General features: G+C 50.5%; 1 protein-coding gene across 1 annotated transcript; it reads left to right on the top strand.

The window, feature by feature from the left end:
* The first annotated feature begins 5,115 nt into the window (after positions 1-5,115).
* LOC119323987 lies at positions 5,116-7,926 on the top strand. Its single transcript, XM_037597702.1, has 8 exons — positions 5,116-5,476; positions 5,594-5,724; positions 5,848-6,029; positions 6,133-6,417; positions 6,543-6,601; positions 6,692-6,728; positions 6,836-6,907; positions 6,980-7,926. Exons 1-8 carry the CDS (start codon positions 5,386-5,388, stop codon positions 7,743-7,745), a joined length of 1,623 nt encoding a protein of 540 aa, XP_037453599.1. The 5' UTR covers positions 5,116-5,385; the 3' UTR covers positions 7,746-7,926.
* The last annotated feature ends 4,496 nt before the right edge of the window (positions 7,927-12,422 follow it).

Raw genomic sequence — 12,422 nt, 5'->3', positions numbered from 1 at the left:
ACCGCCGTACTAAGAAAAATAAGATGCATAAAAGATAAACATCACATGCAATCAAAATATGTGACATGATATGGCCATCATCATCTTGTGCTCATGATCTCCATCATCGAAGCATCGTCATGATCTCCATCACCACAGGCTTGACACCTTGATCTCCATCGTAGCATCGTTGTCGTCTCGCCAACTATTGCTTCTACGACTATCGCTACCACTTAGTAATAAAGTAAAGCAATTACATGGCGATTGCATTTCATACAATAAAGTGACAACCATATGGCTCCTGCCAGTTGCCGATAACTCTGTTACAAAACATGATCATCTCGTACAATAATTTATATCACATCATGTCTTGACCATATCACATCACAACAAGCCCTGCAAAAACAAGTTAGACATCCTCTACTTTGTTGTTGCAAGTTTTACGTGGCTGCTACGGGCTTCTAGCAAGGACCGTTCTTACCTACGCATCAAAACCACAACGATTTTTCGTCAAGTGTGTTGTTTTAACCTTCAACAAGGACCGGCCGTAATCAAACTCGATTCAATTAAAGTTGGAGAAAAAGACACCTGCCAGCCACCTATATGCAAAGCATGTCGGTAGAACCAGTCTTATGAACGCAGTCATGTAATGTCGGTCCGGGCCGCTTCATCCAACAATACCGCCGAATCAAAGTAAGATGTTGGTGGTAAGCAGTATGACTATTATTGCCCACAACTCTTTATGTTCTACTCGTGCATAAAACGTCTATGCATATACCTGGCTCTGATAACGCTATTGGGGAATGTAGTAATTCAAAAAAAATCCTAGGACCGCACAAGATCTATCTAGGAGATGCATAGCAACGAGATGGGAGAGTGTGTCTACATACCCTTGTAGACCGAAAGCAGAAGTGTTTAGTAACATGGTTGATGTAGTCGAACGTCTTCACGATCCAACCGATCCAAGTACCGAACGTACGACACCTCCGTGTTCAGCACACGTTCAGCACGATGGTGTCCCTCGAGCTCTTGATCCAGTTGAGGACGAGGGAGAGATCCATCAGCACGATGGCGTGGCGACGGTGTTGATGATGTTACTGACGCAGGGCTTTGCCTAAGCACTACTACGATATGACCGAGGTGTTAAATTGTGGAGGGGGCACCGCACACGGCTAACAGATTGTCTGGTGTGCTTTGGTGTGCTCCCCTGCCCCTGTATACAAAGGAGGGAGGGAGGAGGCCGGCGGCCAGGAGGGGCGCGCCTATAGGGGGAGTCCAACTAGGATTCCCAATCCTAGTTGGAGTCCTCTTCCTTTTTCCAAGAGGGGGAGAGAGGGAAGGAGTAGGAGAGGGAGAAGGAAAGAAGGGGGCGCCACCCCCTCCCTAGTCCAATTCGGATCTGCCTTGGGGGGTGGGGTGTGGCCACCCTGTGGCCCTCCTCTCCTTTACTAAAGCCCATTAAGGCCCACTACTTTCCCCGGGGGGTTCCGGTAACCTCCTCGTACTCCGAAAAATGTCCGAACTCTTCCGAAACCTTATCGGTGCCCGAACATAACCTTCCAATATATCAATCTTTATGTCTCGACCATTTCGAGACTCCTTTTCATGTCTGTGATCTCATCCGGGACTCCGAACAAACTTCGGTCATCAAAAACACATAGCTCTTAATACAAATCATCATCGAACGTTAAGCGTGCGGACCCTACGGGTTCGAGAACTATGTAGACATGATCGAGACACATCTCCGATCAATAACCAATAGCGCAACCTGGATGCTCGTATTGGCTCCTATATATTCTACGAAGATCTTTATCGGTCAAACCGCACAATAACATACGTTGTTCCCTCTATCATCGGTATGTTACTTGCCCGAGATTCGATCGTCGGTATCATCATACCTAGTTCAATATCATTATCGACAAGTCTCTTTACTCGTTCTGTAATGCTTCATCCCGCAACTAACTCATTAGTCACATTGTTTGCAAGGCTTATAGTGATGAGCAGTACTGAGAGGGGCCAGAGATACCTCTCCGATACACGGAGTGACAAATCATATTCTCGATCTATGCCAACCCAACAAACACCTTCAGAGACACCTGTAGAGCATCTTTATAATCACCCAATTATGTTGTGACATTTGATAGCACACAAGGTGTTCCTCCGGTATTCGGGAGTTGCATAATCTCATAGTCTGAGGAACATGTATAAGTCATGAAGAAAGCAGTAGCAATGAAACTATAATGATCATAATGCTAAGCTAACGGATGGATCTTGTCCATCACATCATTCTCCTAATGATGTGATCCTGTTCATCAAATGACAACACATGTCTATGGTTAGGAAACATAACCATATTTGATTAATGAGCTAGTCAAGTAGAGGCATACTAGGGAAACTATGTATTGTCTATGTATTCACACATGTACTAAATTTCCGGTTAATACAATTCTAGCATGAATAATAAACATTTATCATGATATAAGGAAATATAAATAACAACTTTATTATTGCCTCTAGGGCATATTTCCTTCAAAAGCATGTTGTGAAGTAATTTGGAATGGAGGCGAGCATGAAGTTTATCAAGGTAAGACGGCCACCCCAGGACGGATACATGGCAAGCCACCCAGATAGTCTTTTGTCAACCTTGTGAATAACTGGCATCAACAGCTCATGTGAGATCTTGTGAGTGGAGAGAGGCAACCCCAAATATGTGCATGGGAAAGAAGAGATCGAGCATTCCAGCAGCTCTGCTACCCTCTGGCTTGTGGTGTCATCCATACATATTGGGATGAACGTACTCTTGCTAAAGTTAATGTGTAGCCCAGTGAAGCTAGAAAAAGCGCTTAAAATCCTTTTGATGAAGCTTGCTCATAGCTACCTTGAAGCAATAACCGTGTATCATCCACGTATTGCCACACCGAAAAATGCCCTTCCACAGCAAGGGGGTGCTTCAAACTGCCCCTGTTATATTCAGATATGCATAGTTTCTGTAGGAGATCCTCCGCAAGGATGAAGAGGTATGGGGAGAACGCATCTCCTTGTCGCAGCCCACTCCGAGAGATAATTTTGTCGCCTAGCTGGCCATGAATCATAACTCTTGAGGAGCTAGAATGTAGCAATGTGCTAATCCATTTTATCCATCTATCACCGAACCCCCTTGCTGCTAGGATTTGTAGGAGGGCATCCTAGCTAACACTGTCAAAATCCCTTTGGAAATCTAATTTTAACACAATCATAGGCATTTTCCTCTTAGCTTGCTGCACCATTTCGGCTGCAAGGACAAAAATTTCTACAATGCATCTCCCTGGCAGAAAACAGGATTGTAGCGGGTGCACCAATGTAGGGATTATTTTCTGTAACCGTCCGTAAGAGCTTTGGTTGTCAGTTTTGGAACACTGTGCACTAGAGATATTGGCGCCCTCCTTGTTAAGCTTTCTTCAGTGGCGTACTACTGGTTGCAGCTTCCGTCATCTATGGTTGTAGCTTTTACCGTTGCTAGTGGCAGTTTCCGCGGTGCCCGGTTGCAGCATCGGTCGTCCCCGACGACGTACATGATCCGGAGGTATGTGGTGCAAGGATAACGGCAGCGGATGGTGGCCGCTCACAACGTCGCCGGCAGCCTCGCGGGTATAGTTTTTTTTGGCAGAGGGTATGGTATCACGCTTTGTGGCATGTCTTGGTAGCTTGGAGCATGGATAAGAGCTTGCGGCGGCAGAGCTATGGGGCGGAGGGCGACTTGGCGGTACGTAGCCAAGGGGAGGGCGTCGTTCCGCGGCGGCGGCGGCTTGCCGGTGTGGAGTCAGGGGAGGGAGGGGCCGGGTTGCGAGGCGGATGGTTTCATCGGATTCTTGATTTGAAGTCAGGAAGACAAGAGAGAGACACAAGCGAGACATAGTCTCAGACGCACGATGAGACTGGATCGCACGATGTGTGTGTGACCGGCGGATCGTTGGGCCGGTGCCCCTCGTTAAACATTTCCCTTTCTAGAAAGAAAAGAAGAGGAAAAAAGCTACACTCACCTTAGCACGACGACTTCCCGACTGTCTACTACAACAAGTTGTGTCCGATTCTGGCGAGGGAGGGACGATGATGGCGGCACGCCTTCGCCTGGCTTTAGTGCTTGTAATCATCGCTAACTGGTCTATGAATCTGGATGTAATTTTTATTATTTCTGGTATTTATTGTACTGTCATGATTTAAGATGAATAGGTCGACAGTTTTCCGTAAAAAAACAAGCTAAGCATGCGTCACAAACGCCGGAAGGCGATCGCTGGAAGGCCCCTATCTCACGGCTCACCTGGATGCATCGCCGCGGCCGTTCACATGGCACGCCGCACGGCACGATCCATTTTCCCCATGCCTCCGATTTCCGGGTGGAGGAGATCGTGTCACCAATGGACTTCAATAAAAGTACCCCAACAGGCGACGTGTCACCTGAGAGCAAGTATAATAAGTCCTACTCAGCAGGCTATAAGACTTGCCATGTCATAAAAATCGTAGGTGAAAGAGAGAGAAGTGAGGAGAGAAAGCAGAGCCGGCGCTTGAGTAGTCGCCCGCCTGTACGCAAGATACGAGGCACAGTAGCTCGCTTGCAGCCTGAGCTGCTAGCTGTAAACTGGCGCTCTGCCTTTCCCCCCAATCCCAGCATGTAAATATTAATTGTTAAATCCAATCCATCAGCCAACCTATAGCTATCCTATTATATGGTCTTAGCTTTATGAAGACTATAGATGACATGAACATGGCTATGCCTATAGAGCCGGCTGCTGCCTCTTTTATTAACCATGCTCTGAAAGTAAAAAAACATCGCAATAACTCAGTGCTGAGTTCCCAAAAATTGCCCAGCAGTGCTCAGTGCCGAGTACTAGGCGCACTAGCTGGACATGTCTATACCTGCGCAAACATCCAAGATCAAACGCAATTGCATCTGGAGCAGTATCCGGAAAAATGCCAAACCTAGCATGAAAAAGTGATTATTGCTCATTATTAATTTTGTTCTTCTGGGGTACTACTCCAGTAAATATTGGCACTAAATTCTCATTCTCGCCAGCTGTGACCCCCCGCACTCGCACTGAGATTCGAGAATTGGTTGTATGAACCCAACAGCAGTAATAAATAACTTGAAAGAAACAGCGTACGCGGCCGCTCAAGAACTGCGGCCTTTTTCCTGCGAGAAGCGACGCGACGTCACGCCCACGAGTTCGTCGCTCGGCGTCGTCACGCACGCCGCGCGCCGGCCTTCTCCCCCGTTCGTGTTCGCACAACCAGCAGATAGATCTTCCGATCTCCAAGCGCACAACAAGCAGAAAGATATTCCTGCGGATATCGCGGCGGAAGTCCCGGCCGTTTCAAATTTGGCTGGGAGAGCGACGCCGCATTGACCCGCCGCTCCGATCGCCGCGTGCCATGATCATGGCGGCTCGCGCAGCTCCTCCCGTCCTACTGCTGCTCTTGTTCTTCCTCGTGACGGCGTCCCTGCTCGCCGTCGATGCGTCAGGTGCGTAACTTCCTTCCGTCTTCCTTTCCATGGATCGCGCTCGCGGAATCGTCTTTGAGAAATTAAAAACGCGCAAGTCGAGAGGTGTGTGACTTTGGTGGGTGGGGTCATGTGCAGCGGCGGCGTCGGCGCCCGGCGTGAACTCCCCGTTCGTGCTCGCGGCGGCGCGGACGCAGCGGAAGGACCCGCTCGACGGGCTGAGGTACTACACCGGCGGCTGGAACATCAGCAGCGAGCACTACTGGGCCGTGAGTTCTCGTCCTGAAAATTCTTGATCCGTCGCCTGCCGCCCGCAGTTGTAGGTAAATTTCAATTCTGGATGCATTCCGGTTCCTAAATCTTGCTGTTGCTTCCGCGATGCAATCCTGCAGTCGGTGGGCTTCAGCGCGGCGCCGGTCTTCGCGGCGGCCGGAGTCTGGTTCGCCGTGTTCGGCGCCGCCCTGTTCGTCGCCGGGTGCTGCTACTGCTGCTGCCCCAGCCGCAGCACCTCCTACTCCCGCGTGGCCCTGGTCGTCTCGCTCCTGCTCCTCCTCGCCTTCACGGCCGCCGCCGCGTAATTCTCTTTCGCCCGATCACCTCGCCGCCGTTTCCTCTCCCGCAACCCCCGCCGCTCTCTCCTAACCATAACCAGGCTTCGGTGCGTGTGCGCGTTGCAGCATCGGATGCGCCGTCCTGTACGACGGGCAGGGCCGGTTCCATGGCAGCACGGCGGCGACGGTGGACTACGTGGTGAAGCAGTCGGGCTACACGGTGGACAACCTGCGGGCCTTCTCCGGGTTCCTGGAGGCTGCCAAGGCGGCCGGCGTGGGGCCCGTCTCGCTGCCCGACGACCTCAAGGGGAGGATCGACGGCGTCGTGCGCAGGGTGAGCTCCGCCTCCGACGAGCTCGCGTCCCGCACCGCCAGCAACTCCGCCAAGATCCGAGACGCGCTGGACACAATGTACGTCACTGAAACAACAGTACCCGTTTGTTCCTTGCCTGAAATTTCAAGAAACTTATGAAACATTTCCATCCCAAAATGAAGAACCACCGCTAATTAACTAGTAATTTGCTGCCGCGTTGCAGAAGGAAGATCCTCATTGTTCTTGCAGCTGGGATGCTAATCCTCGCCTTCGCTGGCCTTGGTGAGCAGCACTGGCCGCTGAATCTTTAACTGAAATATTATTCTGCTTCTGCTGCGATGAAATGATCTGAAGAACTTGTGTATCTTGCAGTGTTCTCGGCGTGTGGATTGGAGTCGCTGGTCTACGTGTAAGCATAGTTAATCTAATCTATTGTAAACTAGCTGCATGCGGTGTGAGACTTGGGTGTTAAGCTAATAAGATTGCACGACTGACTGTTCGTCCGTCTGTCTGCAGGTTGGTGTTCCTCGGGTGGATTCTGGTTGCGGCAACGTTCGTGATGTGCGGCACGTTCCTCCTCCTGCACAAGTAAGCGCGCCACCAACCTCACCTCAATTCCTCACGCAAGAAGTGCAGCAGTGACATATGTTTTTCTGTCAGCGTGGTGGGGGACACGTGCGTGGCGATGGGCGAGTGGGTGCGGCGCCCGCAGGAGCACACGGCGCTGGACGACATCCTGCCGTGCGTCGACACGGCGGCCGCCACGGAGGCGCTCGGCCGGAGCAAGGAGGTGAACTACCGCCTCGTGGACGTGCTCAACGGCGTCATCTCCAACGTGACCAACCGCGACTTCCCGCCGCAGGCGCCGCTCTCGCCGCCGCTCTACTACAACCAGTCGGGGCCCCTCCTCCCGCTCCTCTGCAACCCGTACACGCCGGACCTCCGCGACCGCGCCTGCGCGCCCGGCGAGGTTGCCGGCCCGGACGCCGCGCGGCAGGCGTGGGGCGGCAGGGTGTGCCGAACGGCGGACGCTGGCGGGTCAGGGGTGTGCGTCACCGCCGGGCGATTGACGCCGTCCATGTACGCGCAGATGGTCGGCGCCGCCAACGTGAGCTACGGGCTGTCCCGCTACGGGCCGGTGCTGGTGGACCTGGCCGACTGCGCGTTCGTGCGCCGCGCGTTCCAGGCCGTCGGTGAGGACCACTGTCCCGGGCTGCGGAGGTACAGCGAGCAGGTGTACCGTGGCCTGCTGACCGTCGCGGCCGCTGGGCTGCTCTCGGTGCTGCTGTGGGTCGTGCACTCGAGGGAGAGGCGGAAGAGGAGCGACGCCAGGGAGGTGGAGCTCATGGCGCCGCCGCCGCCCTTCAGGTACCCGCTGGAGGAGAAGGCGCTGCTGCACAGCCCCAGAAGAAGGCCGTACATGTGATGTGAGCGTGCCAGCTTATTAGACAGATTGGATATCATGGTTGCTAGTCTCCAACCGGCAGGGGCTTCCTGCAGGGTTGCATTGTGCTTTGTAGCTTACTGCCAGATCGCATTAACAGTGTTGAATATGATAGCAAGGCACTAATTCAAACTTGAACCGTGAAATGGATCGGTCACCTGCAGATTTCCCGCTGCGAGCTAGTACCATATTTGTTGTGAAAAAATGCTTATGAGTAATCCAACCAAAAAATTACAAATACAAAATAAACCGGAACCTAGAAAACTGTCCGACAGCAAGAGGAACCCTGGCACTACTCCTTCGTCACAAAATAAATATTGCTGATTTAGTATTTTGGGACGTAGGGAGTATATTAGAGAGAATTTTGTCGGTAATGTTGTCAGGAGAGGGATAGCAAGCGAACGCTCACTAAAACCCAAATTTCCTCGTACTTTTGTTCTCCTAAAACTTTTCTCCACTAGCTCGGATATAGCCTAGAGTAGGCATTTATTGAAAAAATAGATATGTGTTGCGCTGCTTCCTGCTAGTCCGCAACTTTCCTGCCCGATCCTAACACAACAACAGTCGCTCGCCTTGCCGCTGGCCGTTCCCAGCACTGGTGACCGGCGGAATGGAAAGCCTCACCCTCGCCGGTGCAAGAGACCACCGCAAAATTGGCGCCTCAAGGATCAAAATGGCGGCACAAGGGAAAAACTTGATAGAGAGCTCTAGGCCGCCGACGTTTGTCGCCAGTCGCTCTGCCGCCACCACCCTACCATCCTTGGCCCAGTTGGCCGGTAAGCGGGACCAACGGTCGCCTCGATGCCACCTCCTCAATGTCCCATGGCATCGACGACTACCGCTTGGCCTCCTACAACTGCGTAGCCACCCCATCCACCTCCGGGGACAGAAGAACAGAAGGATCTTGACGAGAATTGGAGCGACGCCGACGTGCTCGAGGCTCACAAGGTTAGGGAAAAAAAATTGTTTTGCAATTTTGCAACTGAATGATGCATGATTTGATTTTGATTGCTAGGTTTTTTTCTTTGTTATTGCAGTGAGCAAGCGAATGATGATGTAGAAGATTTCATGGAGCCAAGAGATGACGAGAAATGCTGAGAGGGAGCAGGAGGCCGAGGAGGTGGGTATGCCGGACCCCCAAACATTGAAAAGGAGGAGTAAGTCATTCAACTACAACATCGAGGAAGATGAAGCTTTTTTTTGTGCGGAGGAAGATGAAGCTTTGTGGTGGCGGCAATGGTGGTGCCGGCACGAGACCGTGAGGCCATTGTGAACTATGATTTCTTTTGGTCCACCATTTGTTTGGTGGATTTCTTGAAATGAACTTGATCATTTGGTGCCTTTTGGCACAAATTATGTTTATATTCATTGGTTTGGATGAACTTTATTTATACTTATGTTTATTTTAATACATGATGAAGTTGTTTCAATTGTTTTAGCAAACGTCGGATAACTTGGCAAAAGAAAGTTTAGGGAGTAAGTTTTAGAGAACATGCTAGATAAGATTTCGTCAAATATAACTTTTTCTGGGATGTGGAATGCGTCTCGTAATTTTTGGATAGGGAATATGCTGAGATTCTCTAACTATCTCTTACTACCTCTGTCCGGATTTATTGGTCCCTATTATATTTCATACCAAAATTTGACCATAGATTAAAGTAACAAAATGTTCACACGTGTCACCAAACATTATATTTTTAAAAACTATGTTCAAATACGAATCCAATAAGATAATTTTTCTTAACATGCATTAACATTATGTTAGTTAAATTTTTAATCAAAATTTGATACAAACTATAAAAAGGACCTATAAACCGGGACAGGGTAGTACGAGACTAGAAGTAGAATTACATGCACTCCCAATCCTTTGTATTCGGTACTATTACCCCGTAAAAAAACAAAAACACTAACGCCCACACGTGTGGCCGTTTGCATCTCGCCCACACGCGTGGATCCGCGTCCGTTTGTGGGTGCACGAATCTTGGCATGTTTATAGTGCCACGTAGGACTGGGCTGGTGTATGGGCATTCACCCGGTCGCCTACACGTCCGTTTCACCACACGAAGGGGCCGATGTGTGGGCGTTTAGCAGTTCGCCCACACGCCAATTTTCACTCACGCATAAGGACTGGTGTGTGGGTATTTGCCATCTCGCCCACACGCTCGTCTCCTCTCCTACACCCAAGCTGCTAGTTGCCATGTGTTTTGCAGTGTACATGGCAACTGCCCTAGTGTCCATGTAAGTAGATGACAACTCTCTTTTTTTACCCGAACATGTCAGTTGCCATGTGTTTTGTAGGGTACACGGCAACTGCCTAGTGTGCACATAAGCAGATGACAACTCTTTTTTACCCGAGTTGCCATGTGTTTTTGCATGGTACATGGCAACCGCCCTAGCATGCACGTAAGCAGATGGAACTCTTCTTTTTACATGGCAACTGCCCTAGCGTGCTTGTGAGCACATGGCAACTCTCCCAACTGCCTAGTGTTAGTAGGTGGCAACTTCTAAAATTTTGAAATCATGGAACTGCAGTAGACCAGACCATACATGGCAACTGCAGTTGAGCAACCATAGCAACTATAGATGTCCGACATAGCAACTGTAGTTCAGCGACATGGCAACTGCAGCTAAATGAACATGGAAGAGGGTCCAGACCATGGCAACTGCGGGGACGCTGGTGACTGTCACGCCGGGCGTGCGGGACCATAAGGTAGAAGGCCTGACGTACGGGTGTGTGGGCGTTATCTATTTTGCCCACACGCATGCATGTGAGAGGGACCGCGAGGAAAAAGAAGGCATATGAGCATTACTTGTTTTGCCCACACGTCTAATCCTCTTAAACACTACACAAACTGTGTGGACAGACCCCTTAACGCCCACACGTGTGGGCGTTATCGATGTCCTAAAAAAAGACATTCGCTGAAAAAGAGGTGGCAAGCGAACGCTTGATGGCAGCTTTATTTGTGAAGAGAAATCAAACGACGGCAGTTTTTAAATGAGAAATATCTTCTCTAAAGAAACTGCCACCCTCTCAAAACTAAAAACACCACCTAAAACGTTCCCGTGTGCCACCCTACCTGGCGAACGTTCGCCGGTTCATGAGCGTCCTTTTGTATTTTACACATGGCGGTTTTCATCGGTTTGGATAAACGAGACGCCATGTTTGTAGGATCTCCGTCGCCCTTTTCTGTTCACCCTCCCTCTCATCCTTGCACGCCTTCAAACAGGGAGGCAGTTGCGCTCCGCAACAAAGGCGATCACACCATGCATGCACACACTAGTGACTGATGCAGCGAGATAAACAACCAACACATCCGCGCATCCCTGGTTACTTGTTACCCCGGTTAACACAGCAGAAGCTCCCATGGCCACCGTGACCTCCTCGTCTCCCTCGTGCCCCAAGCCCAAGGCCGCCAAGCCGGCGAGGTACTGCCTGTGCGCGCCGACGACGCACCCGGGCTCGTTCCGGTGCAGGCTGCACCGCCCGACGGCGGCCAAGGCGGCGGCGGCGCCTTCTTCGGAGCCTGAGGCGGCCAAGGAATCGGCTGAGAGGAAGGAGGCGGCGGCGGCCGCCGCGCGCGCATTGCACCGGCGGGTGGCGCGGGCGCCCTGGCGGGACGCTGGGAGGATCAAGGGATTTCAGCCTGGGCCTTCCAGGCTACGGATCATGGACCGGACGGGTGAGTCGGTGCAGACTGCAGAGGACGTAGCCTCCGTCTCCGTCACATGATCAAGTGCTATATATGCGATATTTACTTTGAATCGGATCGTGTTGTAGTACGTGTTATAGCTAGTGTTTAGCTTGGCCTAGGGTTGGTTGGATGTAATGTAAAATTATTGGGAACTTTGGAGTGCCGGTTGAAGTTCGGAATAACCATCCGTGGTTCATCTTCTTTCTTTGCATTCACAAATGTGAAATGCCGTCCCTCAAAAAAAAAATATGAAATGCCGTGTGGAACAATACAAGTATGGTAGGGAAGTCTCTTGGCATTTTTCAACGAAAACACGGCGGTTTCGCTTTTTCCGAACAAGGCGGACAAACTTTATGATCCGTTATTACCCTTCAGGATATCAAGCAATGATATAAGGGTTTGAACCCATGTGTCCAAAAGTACACAAGAGGCGAGATCTCGAGCCACCTTCGGGAATGGGCAATCCTTGCAACGATGAGTTGGTTTTCTTGGTAGGCATGAAATCCTTTCATTCCATAGATGTGTTTGATCGACCGGATAAATAATACCCCATTCTAGAAAGGGTTGAGTTGAGTATGGTCCATTCGGACATCCTGACCTGTAGAACGCTCCAACCCGGGATCCAACACAACCACATCCAGTGGCCACTGGACAACATCAGATATAGGGTCGGACATAACGTCGAAGGTCCCGGCATGTCGGACACCTAATGCGTACCCCATTCCATAGAGCAAAGCGATATGCCTCACATTTGATCAGATAGTCTGACCCAGTGTCCGACCCTGGTATGCAGCACATAACAAGGTGGAATTTGGGGGTTCTCTCTCACACGGGTGTGAGTGGTATTTGGCTAATTTTATTTGTCAACTCCCACACTTATACACGACGTATCACCTCTTTATACTATGACATACCTACGAGTAAAAACTGAGAAATCGTCGGTGGGAAAATTGACTTGTTGTTTCTT

This window comes from Triticum dicoccoides, chromosome 6B (assembly GCF_002162155.2).
Source record: "Triticum dicoccoides isolate Atlit2015 ecotype Zavitan chromosome 6B, WEW_v2.0, whole genome shotgun sequence".
Classification (NCBI taxonomy): domain Eukaryota; kingdom Viridiplantae; phylum Streptophyta; class Magnoliopsida; order Poales; family Poaceae; genus Triticum; species Triticum dicoccoides.
Note: the sequence above shows the minus strand (reverse complement) of the source record. Positions and strands in the feature narration are given on the sequence as shown.

Bases quoted from the DNA above. Each gene is read 5' to 3' on its own strand.
- LOC119323987 (XM_037597702.1), top strand. From the start codon at position 5,386: ATGATCATGGCGGCTCGCGCAGCTCCTCCCGTCCTACTGCTGCTCTTG. The intron at 6,418-6,542 runs GTACGTCACTGA...GCCGCGTTGCAG, and splicing joins CGAGACGCGCTGGACACAAT to AAGGAAGATCCTCATTGTTC. The intron at 6,908-6,979 runs GTAAGCGCGCCA...TTTTTCTGTCAG, and splicing joins ACGTTCCTCCTCCTGCACAA to CGTGGTGGGGGACACGTGCG.